The sequence below is a fragment of the Nanorana parkeri genome, unplaced genomic scaffold, assembly GCF_000935625.1.
Source record: "Nanorana parkeri isolate BGI_ZX_2015 unplaced genomic scaffold, ASM93562v1 scaffold810, whole genome shotgun sequence".
NCBI classification, from domain to species: Eukaryota; Metazoa; Chordata; class Amphibia; order Anura; family Dicroglossidae; genus Nanorana; species Nanorana parkeri.
In genome coordinates this window covers 119,960-134,780 of record NW_017307078.1, presented here as the reverse complement: position 1 = coordinate 134,780, position 14,821 = coordinate 119,960, and the positions used below count along the sequence as shown (strand labels likewise).

Here is a 14,821-nt window from a genome sequence, read left to right as displayed (position 1 = left end):
CCTGGGAATGGTCTGACTTGATGGACGTATTGGGGGTAGGTCTTATATTTTAGCAATTCCCAAAAATAGTACTAGGTCTTATTTTCGGGGTAGGTCTTATTTTCGGGGTAGGTCTTATTTTCAGGGAAACAGGGTAACTGGAGACTGGCCTGTGCTCCATTTGGCTGTTTTTATATTAATTTTAAATTATTTTACTTGGATCTTCTCCTTTCTAATTCTCTTAAAATATTATGTGTCTCTTCTACCTGCTAAGCGTAAAACTTGCACGAAAAGGAAAACCATCAAAGAAAAAAAAACACATTACATTGGGTGAACAATTGAAAATCCGAAATGTTTGCATAGCTTCGCGAGATCGAAAAAAAAATAAGTACTTTTATTGGCATTTCCCACATGATGGTAATAAAAATACACAGCGCTAAATTAAATAAATTAACCATGTGATTTCCTACATCATAAATGTATGGTTGTACTTGATGGACTTATGTCTTTATTCAACCTCAAATACTATGTAACTGTGTAATAAAAAAAAATACACAGCGCTAAATTAAATATATTAACCATGTGATTTCCTACATCAGAAAACAATTAATACACAGCGCTAAATTAAATATATTAACCATGTGATTTCCTACATCAGAAAACAATAAATACACAGCGCTAAATAAATATATTAACCATGTGATTTCCTACATCACACTTGATAGAATCAGCTTGACGTAAAAAGCGTAAATCTGTTTACCAAGATGAATACATACTAGATATGTTTTTGATAATGTAATCAAAGCTTACTTGAAAAAAATCCCTTTTATGTAGTGAGTGCTGCCTTCATCTGCCCATCACTTTCATCAACTTCCTGGATTCCCAGTGTGCTTTGTGTCTCTTTCCCTGCTGCTTGGTGTGATGTAATCTGGATTTCTCAAGACTACATATCCCATCATGCATTGCTTCCAGCAAGCAATGATAACGTGACCTTGTTCAGATGTTGAGTAGTAGATCAGAAGGCAGAGCTGTGACCCAAGGAAATGCATACTCACAGGGCTGTAAAAACGTACCATGCGTTTGTGGTGCCATTACTTGTTCATGGTACCTCAAACGGGCATTGCAAAACTGCACACTGTCGCACGTTAAGCATGCACAGACGCGTGGTCAAGAAAGGTAGTATGCTTGCTGTATGGGCTACCTTGCTGCATTTGATATGCATGCTGCGCCCTTTGAAAATCAATGGGCGAAACGCAGGAGACGCAGCAAAGAATGTGTGTGAATGCAACATGCATTCATGGAACACCAAGGTGTGAACAGGGCCTTAAGCCTCATTCAGACCATGAATGCGCTGGAAAAATGGCTGCTGAAGTGCGTTGGAAAAAACAATGCTGATGCACCAATCACAATCACAGTGCAAGGCACTATTTTTTTTTTTTTTTTGCTAGAACTTTATTCAAATGTTACAAGTGACATTTTATTGAGTTCTATTGACCGCATTGGCGTTGCTTTGCGGTGGTTTAGATTGCAACATGCTGCACTAATAAAAACTGCAAGCCGTCCTTTTTTTTCAGCACAGACCACCACAATGCTTTATTGTGAACCAACCTCATTGCAAACAAGGCTTCTTCTTTTTTTTTTCTTGTCTATGCGTCGGCACTGCGCTGGGCAAGGCCGCCATCCCAGCCCCCAACACATCTGGTAACCTTTCCATATTTCCCCAATGACTTTATCAAGCGCTGCCAGGAACCCCACACTGAAGAAGGCCTAAAAGGATGATTGTGAAGGTCAGTCAGTAAAGAAGACCCTTTGTGATGTGCATTGTGAAGTAACCCCTAGCAACCAAACAGGAAGCATCTTCTAACGGCCTTAGTCTGATTGGTCGCTATGGTTTGCTAAACACGGCACATCGTTATTGCGCCATACATCATCGTAATGAATGCGTCTATAAATGTTAAAGATTTTGCAATAAAATGGAACGGTTCTGCAGCGGTGAATACTTTCCCCCTGTCTATCCATGTACTTGCATCACCATGGCAACCATCAGCTGATCAAGTGAAGTAACAGATGCCGATCCGGACAGTTACAGAGTCAGACGAAGGGATGGACACCGGATCCTTCCAGCCTGCACTACAAAGGCAGCAAAGACGTGCGCAGTAATAGTAACGCTGTCAACCAGGTTTGTTTACTATAGTCATACCATGATAAAAAGGGAAATTCTGATTGGTTGTTGTGGGTCACTGCACTTTACACACTTCTTCATGTCAAGCCTAATGAACACTGATTGGAAATTTTAGCAAAGGCCTAGCATTATGTGGATGCACCCCTAGCATGTCATAATTGTCCAAAAGCAAAATTTGGCTGCTTTTTCTAGCAGTCATGTGACCGCTCTCTTCCCAATTCTTCCTTTCGTGAACTAGGTCAGGGAACGTCATGTCCAGTGATGTTTTACCAGTGTACCAGACTTCAATCATCAGCAGGGACGTCCCAAAACTATTTGGGACCCTGTGGCAGTGGGAGGGTAGTGGGGGAATCATGTCGAGCTCCTGGCAACCAGTGACATCACTGGTTGCCAGTAGCATAATGGGAAGCTCTTGCTGGCGTCCTGCAAAGCTCTTGGCGACCAGTGATGTCACTGGCTGCCAGGAGTTTGGTGGGATGCTGGCAAGAGTATCCCAGGTTGCTAAGATGCCTGGCTTCTAGCAACCTGGGATGATGCAAACATTGTGCCTTGCCACTCTGCCTGCTGCTTACCCAGGGGATGCCAGCTATAGGGACGGCTCTGATCCCCAGCAACCCTCCAGGCATTTGCCACTGCTGTATATGGAGCATTGTGGCTTATTGATGCCACTGTTCACTTTCTCTCTCTCGCCAGCAGCAGTGCAAAGAAGAGACGGGGAAGGACTGGCTTTGAAACTGCAATGGTTAGGGTGAGCAGACTTTTTCTTCCATGGTTACAATGCTGATCCTCTGGGGAAAGAGGTTGTGTCTGACTTACAGGTATAGCCCTGCAGTCATGGCAAAGGAGAAAGGGTGACAATGCCAGGGATAATTCTAACTATCTTACAGCATTGTCACTTATATGTATGAGAATAGCCCATACCCAATTTTATTGGCAGGATCAACAGATATGACTATAAAGAGCTAAAAGATGCCACTATGCCCCTAACAGTAAAGTGGAAAAAATAAAACATTTCTGGATGGTCGGGAGTTTTGGTGAGACATGCCGAAAAAATGTCTCTTATGCCAAAAAAATTCTCTCGGTGCATTGTACACACTCTAAGATGTTGTGAATGGGCCAAGTGTCGGGGAGAATGTAACTCCTGTGTGCATGCGCAGGAGTTACATAGTCAGTGGCACCCAATGGTCAAAGAGGACCTCTGAGAACCCAGAAGTATCAGCAGCAGAAGGGGGACAGAGCTAAGCGCCAAATATTGATCTAGAAAACGGCACACATGTATGGTAAGTGTGCCCTAATGTGCAAGTATGCCGTGCATACCTGCACATTAGGGCAAGGATAAAACATTTACAGAGTGCTTTATTCCCGTTTTAACAGCGCAGTGTTCACTGTTGCATAGTCACAGTGTTTATATTGATTGATGCATTAATGAATCAACCCATTTGCATTTGCTGAAGGAAACCCATGGCTAATATCCACAGGATCTGCACATGTGTTTCACATGTGCAGTAGCCCTTTGAACCAGCACCATACCCCTGTGAAAGCAGCTGAAAAGGAGCTTGGAGCTGCTGGTAAGTATTAGACAACCATACATATTATACAGTATTAGGTGACAGGTTAGGCAGGGTGGCCATTGGGACGTACCATTGTGATGTACGCCCGGCCCGAACCAGATATTAAAGGGGAACTCTTCTGGGATGTTATGAACGTTTTGAGGTTACAGGAGTCCCTTTCCTTGATGTTACAAATGAGCCTCTTCGATCTGCCTGTGCAGCATATTTTTTACAGCCCCCTAGGAGCCGGCCCCTAAGCCAGGGCTGGTTGGGTTTGGGAAGCGGGAGGGCTAAGCCTTTACAATGTCCTATGCTCCTCCAAAACTGTTATATTCATAAATAAGAGGATAATTGAATATTCATATCCAATACTGTCCGACAACCCCTAAATTATAATGCATAATGAAAGTAGCTTTAGATTGGGACCAGATTGAGGCGGTGATATCAAAGATGGTTAGGCCAGGAGGGCCAATGTCACGTGTTAGGCCCTGGAGCATCATAATGGTCCCACTCTTGGTATGTATGTTCTCGTCTTGACGAGACCCGGGTATTTGTGCCATTCATTTTACAATATCCCTCTCCAATTCCAAGTTATGAAATTGAGTTGATATTGTAACTCAGTTTTATAACTTGAGTGCGACTCGGAGGTCATTATCCTTACCAGGCCGTCTGGCCGTCTGCTTACTTATTAGGGGAGTAGCCAAGCTCAGCAAAACCTTTACCATGCTTTAGCGATTTACGACACTGCTCATAAAGGAGTCATTTAAGCTGATCCACACCCGTTCCAGGGAAAACTAGATAAACCATTAGGTTTTAGTGTTTCTCCTAGGAGCTGTAAAGATTACAGGCCCAGATTAACAGATCTCTGATTTTTTGAATTTGAAGAGACCTGGCAAATGGAGAGCAGGCTAAGTTAACCTACAGCTGAATGAAAGGCTGCATTTGTTTTAAAGGAGAACTATGGGGTTAAGGCTTTTCCCCATAGTTCTCCTTAGGGTAACGGGAGGACACAAACTAGCATCCTCCCGTCACCCTAGTCTCAGTCTACCGCAAGCTGTAGCTCGCGGTATACTGAAACGCCGTATACCGCGAGGCCGCTGCTCGCGGTATACTGAGAAGCCGCAGCTGAAGCGGATCCCGACAATTATGTCTGGATCCGCCCAGCTGCGTGACTGACAGCTGGCTCTGCCTATCTAGAGTCAGAGCCAGCTGTACACGCCCCCTCCCCCATCCGTTCTGATAGCTCTATCTGTCCCCAAAAAATGGTATAAAATTCATTTCAGTACAGCGTTGCATGACGGAATAAACGTCAGCCAAAGTACCGCAGCGCTGAACACTGAAAAATGGCCTGGCCAGGAAGGGGGTGAAACACCGCGGCCTTCAAGTGGTTAATATTAATAGACTCAAACCTCATTATTGTCACAGCCATAAGTTACATTTACAACAGTCTTTAGGCCGGCCAATATTGTAGCTACATTACAGCAGCCCCTGGCTGTTATAGAGCAGCAGCTCAGGTAAACTAACAAGATGTGATATTTGTGTATGCCAGAAGCTTGCAGAAGTCAAGGTTAGGATTGGAAGTCCAGGTATTTTCCTAAATGGAGGTCATTATACTGAAATTTGTAAATCCCTTTCAAGAAACTTCAGTCATAACATTCTTACCAGTCTCTGCAATGATATTTCGAATGTCTTGTAACCATCTAACTCATCTCTCTCAGTGCAGGACTTGGAAGGTATTGGCCCTAGACAGGGTCGGTTGCTGCACACAGAGTTTAAACCAAATCTCAGTTGGGAACGTGAGATCTTCCATGGCTGCTCTTCAGTCAAAAGATGACAACTATAATTTTATGAAAGTCATGGGTAAAGGCACCTTCGGGGAAGTTAGAAAAGCATGGAGGAGGAGCACTGGTGAACTTGTGGCCATCAAAACAATAGGAAAGAACTATAACAAAAGCTACATAATCAAAAACGAGCTCAAGTTGCTGGAGGCTCTCAAGAAGCTGGATCCAGAAGAATCTCACATTGTACACTTCATTGAGTATTTCCAAGATCAGGTAAATTACTACCTGGTGTTTGAGCTGCTGCATGAAAACCTGCTACAGTACCAAAAGAAGATTAATTTTTCTCCAATTCCTGTAAGACACATAAGAACAATTACCTTGCAGATTTTGGAAGCCCTTATGAAGTTAAAAGAAATCTGTGTTATCCATGCAGACCTCAAGCCTGAAAACATAATGCTGGTTGACCATAACAGGTACCCATTTAAGATAAAAGTAGTTGATTTCGGCTCTGCTGGTATTTTGAATGAGGTGACACATGTGAAAGAACCATATATCCAATCCCGTTTCTACCGAGCTCCTGAGATCCTGCTTGGATTGCCTTTCGATGAAAAGGTGGACATGTGGTCTCTTGGTTGTGTGCTGGCTGAACTTCATCTTGGGTACCCACTTTATCCTGGAATCAATGAGTATGACCAAATAAGATATATCTGTGATATGCAAGGGTTACCCCAAAATTATTTGCTTGATGCGGGTTCTAAATCCCCGAGATTCTTTGAACGTCAGACTAATTGCAATGGAGAAACCCATTGGAGAATGAAAACTATGAAAGAATATCAGTTAAAAACAACTGTGGTATCAACAGGAAGGCAGGCCGTTTTGTTGAAATCACTGGACCAAATAGGGACTGTGAACATTTCCAAGTCTAGTTTCCCAGATCTAGAGACCCTTGCTGAATATTATGACCTGAAAACCATGGTGGAGCTCATCAAGAAAATGCTAGTTTGGGATTCCCACAAGAGGATAACATCTATTGCAGCTACGAAACATCATTTCATTTCCCTTCAGCATCTAAACATAATCTACAGAAATACAAGGTATTACCAGCTGTCACGGCAGTGTCCATACGAGACCACGAAGAACACCCAACAATATGATTACAATTTTCCATCTGCAGGTCGCCACTATCTATTCTGTCCTAATAATAGCAAGGTGCAAGATGTACAACATGTGCACGTCACTGAGGAAGTCCAAAAAGCCAATAAAAACATGAATGGTTTACATGCTCAGGCCAACCGCCCTCACTGGGAACAGGAAAAGGAACAATTAGCAAGTCATTCTAATAATAGACACCCAAAATGTCCAAAAGCAGATGAGTTGCTTTCCATTCAAATGCATGTTGAAATACAAATCCCAGAGGATTATACGGAAGGGAATACTGTGGAGTCCTGGTTTGATTGCACATCTAATTTTCCAGCACAGAATTCCATACAAGAGGACAATATTGACTACAAGAGACAAAACACATCTTCTCAGAGGTAAGGGTTAAAACATTTAGAATTATTGAAAAATGTATTCCATTACTTCCTCCTACTCTCAATCCATAGATCTATGCTCCTAAAAAAATATTTTATAATACCCTGAACAGACTAAAAAAAGGGAACTTTGTAATTGTATCAGATGACCCCGGTATTTTAGACAAAACTACCACCACCACCACCACCACTGTCCCTATCATAAAATGAATTTTTACTGATTTTATTAACGTGAGGCCTACTGCAACAGATGTTTGAAAGTGTCTTGCAACCTATAAATTAGGTTACAAAACATACCGGTACATGTATGAAGTTTTACAACAACATCATCTGCTAAAGCGTGCCATGGTGGAACCACCACTGTCAGAACATAAGAGGTGAGGAGCAACTTTTTATATATGTACATATACCATTGTTCTACAGCTCTGCCTCTTCTCACCATGCCCTACTTCTTCTTTACCAGCATCAGACATCTCAACTCTCCCGGATATTCCGGGATTCTCCCGCTATAAAATAGCAGCTCCTGGACACCCGGGAGAGAAACATTTTCTCTCAGAAAAGGTTTACTCTGCTTTATCTAGCAGAGTAAACCTTTCCCTGCAATGTGTGTTTTTTTCCCCTTGACAACGGGGTCGCCGACTAGCCATTGCACCCGCCCACTGCTGCCGTCAATCAGGTCTCCATCAGGTCCTCCTCTGCTGATTGACAGCAACAGAGGGCGGGTGCAATAGCCAGCTTGCTATTGGCTATTGCAAACTGAAATAGCCAATAGCAATCTAGCTATTTATTCCAATGCCGTTTTTTTTTTATTCTGACGGCAGCAGCTGTCAGAATACTAAAAAAAACAGAAGATAGCAAGGGAAGCATTAGCGTCTTTTCTATCTGCCATCATTTCAGGGGGGTGATCTCTTCCTTGTTGCACCCCCCCCACCCCCTGCAGATGGGGGAAGGGGGGTGGGGCAAAGAGAGCACCTTCCTGAAATGAGAAGGGCACCTCCCTGAAATGACTGCAGCATGCATTCATACTTTTCCACTGCCAGTCTCTGTAGACTAGTAAATCCAGTATACCATTCTGAGATGCAGACTAGAGCAATCCCTGCCCATAAGTGACAAGAGCATTGTATAATTTTGGATTATAACATTTTAAACTATTTTATTTAGTTTTATGGAAGTTCAGAAATAATTTATAACCAGTATGGCTTTCTGGTAAGGATCTTGTGATTTACACACATCTTTCAAACTGCAGCCCTTTAAATTAAACTAGTCCTTCTTTACTCACAGGAAGTACAGACTCCCGAATACAGGATGGAATCCCCTGTCGTCAAGGAAAAGACCGATATGCTCAAGCAGGGAAACCGCTGTGCCAAAGCCGATATTGGTCACACCAAAGCCTAAAAAAGCAATACCTCCAAATTATCAATCACTACATCAGTCAGATAGCATAACAGTCATTGGCCATGTCTGAAGCCCCTGCTTCTTATAACCTCATCTTAGAAAGACAAATAGAAAAAATAAAAATCTACAAATAAAAAAATGTCCTTGTTATTTTATTAACCAAATTTCCTGATAGGGGACTTAAAATATAACTGAAGCCAAATGTTCTTTTTTTAAATCTTTCGATAGAGCTGTCTATGTTCCCTCTAAAGAGATTCACCCTCTCTTTGTTATGGTGCAGGGGTGTGGAATTCGTAAGTAGTTTTTTCACTGTTTTAGCCCTGCTATGGACAAGTAGCAAAGCTGGTTTGACGAGCGGCGAGAGCGGCGCTGCGAGCGGGGGGCGTGGACCGGCGAGTATTATTTTCTAATGGCACCCCAGTCTTGCCAGGCAGATTGCGCGTTTTCCTGCTGCAATACCGCCCGGGCGATCCCACACGATCACGGTTGAAAACACTGTGCGGTGCATGTCGTGAAAATAGGTACATGTACCTTTTTTTCAGCGATTGCCACCCAGATGTAATCCCTTACATGCGGAGGCTACCGCACACGATCGCACGTCCCGGGAATCCGCAGGTCTGCACCCTAAAGGGTAAATTCACTTTCCCAAGTAATTTGGGGCAATGGAATTACCCGCACAAATCTCCCTCCCACTATACTTACCTTTCGGCGAACGGTCCTTCCCCCTCCACCAGTACGGGTGTACTATCTGTACCTGTTCCATGTATTCTGAATTTCGCTCGCAAATTGGAAGCACTCGTTGGTCAACGCGGTCACCTGACGGCACTGACCAATGAGAAGCGCTTCTTAGCACTGCTAAACACGGTTTTGGTTAAAATAATTTTTTTTGTATTGGGACAAGTAGATTGTCATGAAGGACGAGTAGATTCGGCCCCCGCTTTAGTCCTTGGACAAGTAGTTTTTTCCAAAATTTCCACACCCCTGTGGTGGCTGTTCATATGAGATCGAATGTGATGCGGGGGGGCGGGCTTGGAACAGGGGGAGTGTATTTTTTTTATAAGTGGTTGGGGGGTATTATATTGTGTGCGGGGGGGCTTGGAATGGGGTGTATCATTTTATGTGCCGGGGAGAATTTGGGACAGGAGGGTATTATTCTATGTGTGCGCCCCATTCACACCTATATTTCGGGTGCAATTAGGGGATCCTGCATCAGGAACTAGCATTTTCCTGCAGCAGGGATCCCTAATCTGCCATTTACAAGCGGCAACTGTAACCAATTCTAGTTAATGATCAGGTGATAGCCGCTGCATGTAAACGCCTGCACACCACATGTAATGCAATGTAATATGATTACATCCAGTTAGAAAACAATCACTCTCCCTGGACGTATTGATAGTGCATCCAGGGATAGTGATTGTTTCTCAATTGCATGTAATCATATCACATATCATTACATGTGGTGTGCAGGCGTTTACATGCAACTGCTGTCACCTGAACTTGAATGGGTGACGGTTGCCGCTTGAAAACACTTGTAACATGCGCAGGCACTAACACCTGTACCGTATATAGTTAATTTTTATTTTGACATTTGTCAAGAAGCCCCCACGGGACTAAAAAATGTGTCCAGTGGCCCCCGAGTAAATTGAGTCTGAGACCCCTGCTCTACTTGATCTAAAAATTGTAGCTTCAAGGGCAGTTCCACTTTTGCGGCCCTATAGGGATAACACCTATCTTATATTTGTTGCATAGTCCCATTTACATAGCATGACTTAAAACAATTTTAAAAATTACTGCTTACATTTTTACTGGCTCTTTTCTGAAAACTGAATAATACTGATTAGCTTTCCCCTTCTATGTAATGTCAAGGTGGGGACTGGGAAGTTAGGTTTACCATTATTAACCCTGCCTGTATTGTGCTGCAAGATCTTCATCATCAGTTGCAAACTAGATTTGCACTCCGTCTGTCCTAACTCAAAGCTTGAGTGGTACATTGTATGGTAATGCATTCAACAACAAAAGGTCACTAAATCTGTCCCCTTATTGCACATTGCAGTCTATTCTGAACGCTACAAGCTACCTATAGAGTCCTATGTATAAACCTGCACCAAAGAAATTAATAGAAAGAGAAATATCCAAACCCACCCTGTGCTAGGCACACTCCAGGGTCTGTACTTACCATTATCTTTACTACCATACTGCTCAGATTGCCATGCAATGTCACCGGCAGTTAATTACATTACCCAGTAAGCTATGGTGCACCAACTTACCTGCATCCAGTGGCGTAACAATCGCCATAGCGACCCAGGCGGCCGCTATGGGGCCCGGGCACACGGGGGCCCGGCCATTCCAGTGGGCTCTGCAAGTGGCATAACTAGCAATCACGGGGCCCCATACAAAATTTTGCTATGGGGCCCTGTGATTTCTAGTTACGCCCCTGCCTGCATCCCTGGCGATTTGCCGCTCAGGCTACGCCACATTATTATTGGGAGGCAGGGAGAGTGTCAAATGTTCACTGAGAGAGTTCCAGGTGCAGTAATGGCATTGGATGGTGCATCGCAAAGAGTCTTCTTTACTTATTTCATTTTACATGTTTGCTTTAAAAAAAGGTAAATGAAGTAAACCTCAGCACACTTTCAATATTTCCTAGATAGCATTCACAATTCCCAGATGGTCATCAAGCTTTCTTCACCAAGCTATAACGGGCATTGCTGAAAGTAAAAGTCATCATAACAAAATAAAGATTGTTATAGCTTAGTATGTTGAGCCACTTACTTCCTCCCGGGCCCTTTAAAATATGTAATATAATCAAAATACGTACACACAAGCATTGTTCAAACTATAAAAGTTTATTTAAGGAGACCAGCTCTGTCAAAATCACAGGAGTAAAAATTCTTTTTTTACATAAAGAAGATCTCAATGACCCGTGGCTTTAATAAGAACTGCAGGTTTTGTACCCTGTTCAGATTGTCCGTTCCGCTACAAGAAAGGTTTGTTCTATAAAATACACGGAAGATAACTATCTGAACAATAGTAAAATAGCACAGAATGTAACAGCTTTGAAAAAAAAACAAAAAAAAAACTCCCAATAATTGGCACATTCGCCACAGTCATGACCATTAGTCCAGCAAAGTGCAGTACAGTGTGTTATTTTGTAGCTCACTTTGGGGGGGAATTTATAAAAACTGGAGCAGATTTGCACTGCAACCAATCAGCTTCTTTGTCTCATTTTCAAATCTTACCTGAGCAAACTGAAGAGAGAAGCTGACTGGTTGCCATGGGCAACTACTCCATATTGTCTGCTCCAGTTTTGATAAATTCCCCCCATTGTCTTGTTTGGTTAGTTAGCTCCTGCTCTGAGATCTTTGTATAATACAAGTTCCTTTTGTTAAGTTCAGATGCTTGTTACAGTCTGTGGTCCACAGCACGTTCACTGCAGAGAAGCATCTGAGAGTCACCGCTAGAGAATCGGCAAATAATTTAACATTAGCTCTACCGGCTCTTTGCCCCATCTACTCCTACAATCTGGATCACCAGTCCTCCAACCTCACTAGTGGTCCAGGAAATGTGCATTCAGTAGAAGTTACTGGGTTACAAGTCAGCTGCAGCTAGGGTTGTCACCTGTCCGGGATTTAAATGTTGTGTCCGGGTTTCATGGCAGCTGAAACCCGGACACAAGATGTCAGGCAGACAGGGGCAACGGAAATTAAGATAGGGGCTACTGGCCCCCCATTGAAAATAGTCTTGACTGTGATATTTACATATGAATGGGTGGCGCTATTTACATATAAATAAGCCGTGACTCATTCTCCCAAAAAATTTCTGTGCGTCACTAGAGTGTTCAGGTTTTGATGGAAGAAAAGGTGGCAGCCCTAGCTGCAGCTCCTGTGTCCCAGTAAACTGGTGACCAATTTATACTAAAACACAAAACAGAAAAAAAACATTTAATTAAAATCAGTGTAAACCAACCCTGGCCAACCTCCATCTTACATTAAGAAAGTGTTAAAATATAAATCAAAAGGCTTCAAGTTGCTTGCAGTGGGTTGCTCTATGGTTCTCCTAGACTCCGATTACAATAAGGCCTACCTATTAAAATGTACATAAATCCAAAATGTATTTTTGGTATGTTTAGAAGCATGCCTCACAGTTTTAATAAGCAAGTCCTGTGTCAAAGTTTCTTACCGGAAACCGAAGATCCTGCAGGTGATAGAACTTCTGTTTGGAAGAGGACAACACTAAGCCACTGCCTCACAATTTCCTTCAATGTGGTCAACCTGCAATGTGGTGCTGCAGTGGACTGTTGAGCTTCCTATCCGGTATGCAGGAGACACATGCAGATCAGATAGGCAGCCCAATAGCAAACTGCAGGAACAGGCGGCAGGCTTACAACTCTGCAACTAATTGCGAGGCGGCAGCTTAGAGTAGTCAGCCTTCAACAAGAAGTGCTATTACTTGCAGCATCACCTGATAAACTATGAAACAGATTTACAAGCAATGTTTTTCCTCCAGAAAACTGTATACAGCAAGACATGATGCCAAAACATTTGTCAAACAGAGTTGTTCCAAAAGGCCCACAGACACCTCAAATGTAAGCTAAGTCAGCAGGACTTGGCCACAATTCAAGCATTGCATGGTCAGTTTTAGGATTTTTCATACACTTTAAACATATTCAGTCAGCTGGAGCTTTCAGTTCTAGAAAAAAGCCCCAGTGAGGCACAGAGAAGGCCATCACCCTTTCAACTGGTTTTTTTTAAACACATCCATAGATAGAAAAAGAGAGGGAATGTGTTTTGTTCACAATAAAGTTTTGTTCTTATAAAAAAAAACAAAAAAACTGGCACTTGCATTTGAATGGACGGCAAGGAGTCCAATACCTAGTATTAGGTAAACTATACACAAACCATTATATTCCCACACCACTAAAAAGTATTAAAGTTCAGCATAAGATTAAGATTCACAGCAGATATTTGCCCCCCACATGTAATTCCGGTCTGTGTTGGATCTCAATCTCTGCATGCTCATCTGTAGCTGTAGTTCCTGGGGGGTTGTACTGAGCACCCAAAAAAAAAATGTTTTTACTGGAAGAGGCACTTCTTCTTAAATCCAATCATTGTACTAATGGGGTGGCTGTAGTTGGAGGTCCAGTCTCTCATGAACACATCTTGAAGTTGTTTCTGCATTGTGTTTGTGGCGTTTGTTGCGCAGGTCTGATTCACAACCAGTGCTGATCCCGCTGTACGGATGAAATAGTCTCCAGACCAATTGGAGGTTCCTGAGAAGTCACAGATCCAATGTCAGAAACATCAAAGATTAAATAAAAGTCAAGTACCAGACAACCAAAAACAATATAAAAACTATACATGATCATAATTATAGAAGAACACGTAATCCTTGACTGCTGAGAATCATAGTTGAACACTTATTTTACGTTAAAAATACTTTTGTTACCTTTGCCCTCCCACCTCCAATGAATACTAGGTAAAGTAATTTTGTTGGAAGGGCAAGGCCATAGCTTTATTGACGTATTATCATCATATAAAACATAACTCTTTTCCGTTTACATTAAATCGTGCCAGTCACGGATAAACCGTGAGCACCCAAACTTCATTTACTTTATAACTCAATGCAGAAAATCTTTCTTCACCATCAGTTCTAGACAAATGTCTAACAATCAATTAATTTCAGCAAAGTTAAAGTGGTAACCAATTAAAAGAGACCTATGGGGTAAGTGTTTTTCCCCATAATTCTCTTAAAGGGTCACGGGAGGATATATACTAGCATCCTCCCGTGATCCAAAGCTCAGTATATCACGAGCTACGGCTCGCGGTATACTGAGACCGCCGCAGCCAGGATGAATCCCGACAATGCTGTTGAGATCCACCCAGCTGCGTGAGTGACAGCTGGCTATGCCTATCTAGAGGCAGAGCAAGCTGTACCCGCCCCCTCCATTCTTCCACTCTGCACTGGTGGATCGGAGCGGGGAGGGGGAATCCTTGTGGGGAGCAGTGACTGCCAGTCACTGCTTTCTGCAGGGAGATGATCGAGAAGTGAGCGAGCGACGTTATGAGCTCGATCACTTCCCGATCTATTGTCACATGTGGTTCAGCTTGCTTGGGTTTTTTTGCTTTTCTCGGGTTCAAATCCGTGGGCATAGCGTTCTGTTTAGGCTTTTTTTTGTCATGTGTCTATGTGTTTTTTTCAACCTGACTAACTATGTAACTATGCTGGTCGACTCTCAAGAGGCCAACAAGCCCACTTCCTCCCACTTATAACACTTTGCTTGTCTCCGCCTTTGTAAGCTATCCCCCAATAATCCACATCCTCACTGCATGATTCCAGCAGTCAAGGCTCCCTCTTCTTACAGGTCACAGGATCTGCAATTATTTGTCATCCCCTTTTGTGTCG

The 14,821-nt window shown here is 42.9% G+C and overlaps 2 protein-coding genes across 2 annotated transcripts in view; one reads left to right on the top strand and one right to left on the bottom strand.

Annotated features, from left to right (window-relative positions):
* PLD3 (phospholipase D family member 3) overlaps positions 1 to 14,821 on the bottom strand; it is a 35,590-nt gene that overhangs the window by 1,235 nt on the left and 19,534 nt on the right. Inside the window, exons 11-12 of the mRNA XM_018565064.1 lie at positions 13,496 to 13,688; positions 7,347 to 7,354 (exon numbers count right to left, since the gene is read on the bottom strand). Coding sequence (XP_018420566.1) covers positions 7,351 to 7,354; positions 13,496 to 13,688 — 197 coding nt within the window. The 3' untranslated portion in view covers positions 7,347 to 7,350. The remainder of the gene's footprint in view (positions 1 to 7,346; positions 7,355 to 13,495; positions 13,689 to 14,821) is intronic.
* HIPK4 (homeodomain interacting protein kinase 4) lies at positions 5,520 to 7,031 on the top strand. The gene has a single exon (XM_018565061.1). The coding sequence runs from the start codon at positions 5,520 to 5,522 to the stop codon at positions 7,029 to 7,031; it is 1,512 nt and encodes a 503-aa protein (XP_018420563.1).

Excerpts from the sequence above, each read along its gene's own strand:
- HIPK4 (XM_018565061.1), top strand. The coding sequence starts at position 5,520 with ATGGCTGCTCTTCAGTCAAAAGATGACAACTATAATTTTATGAAAGTC.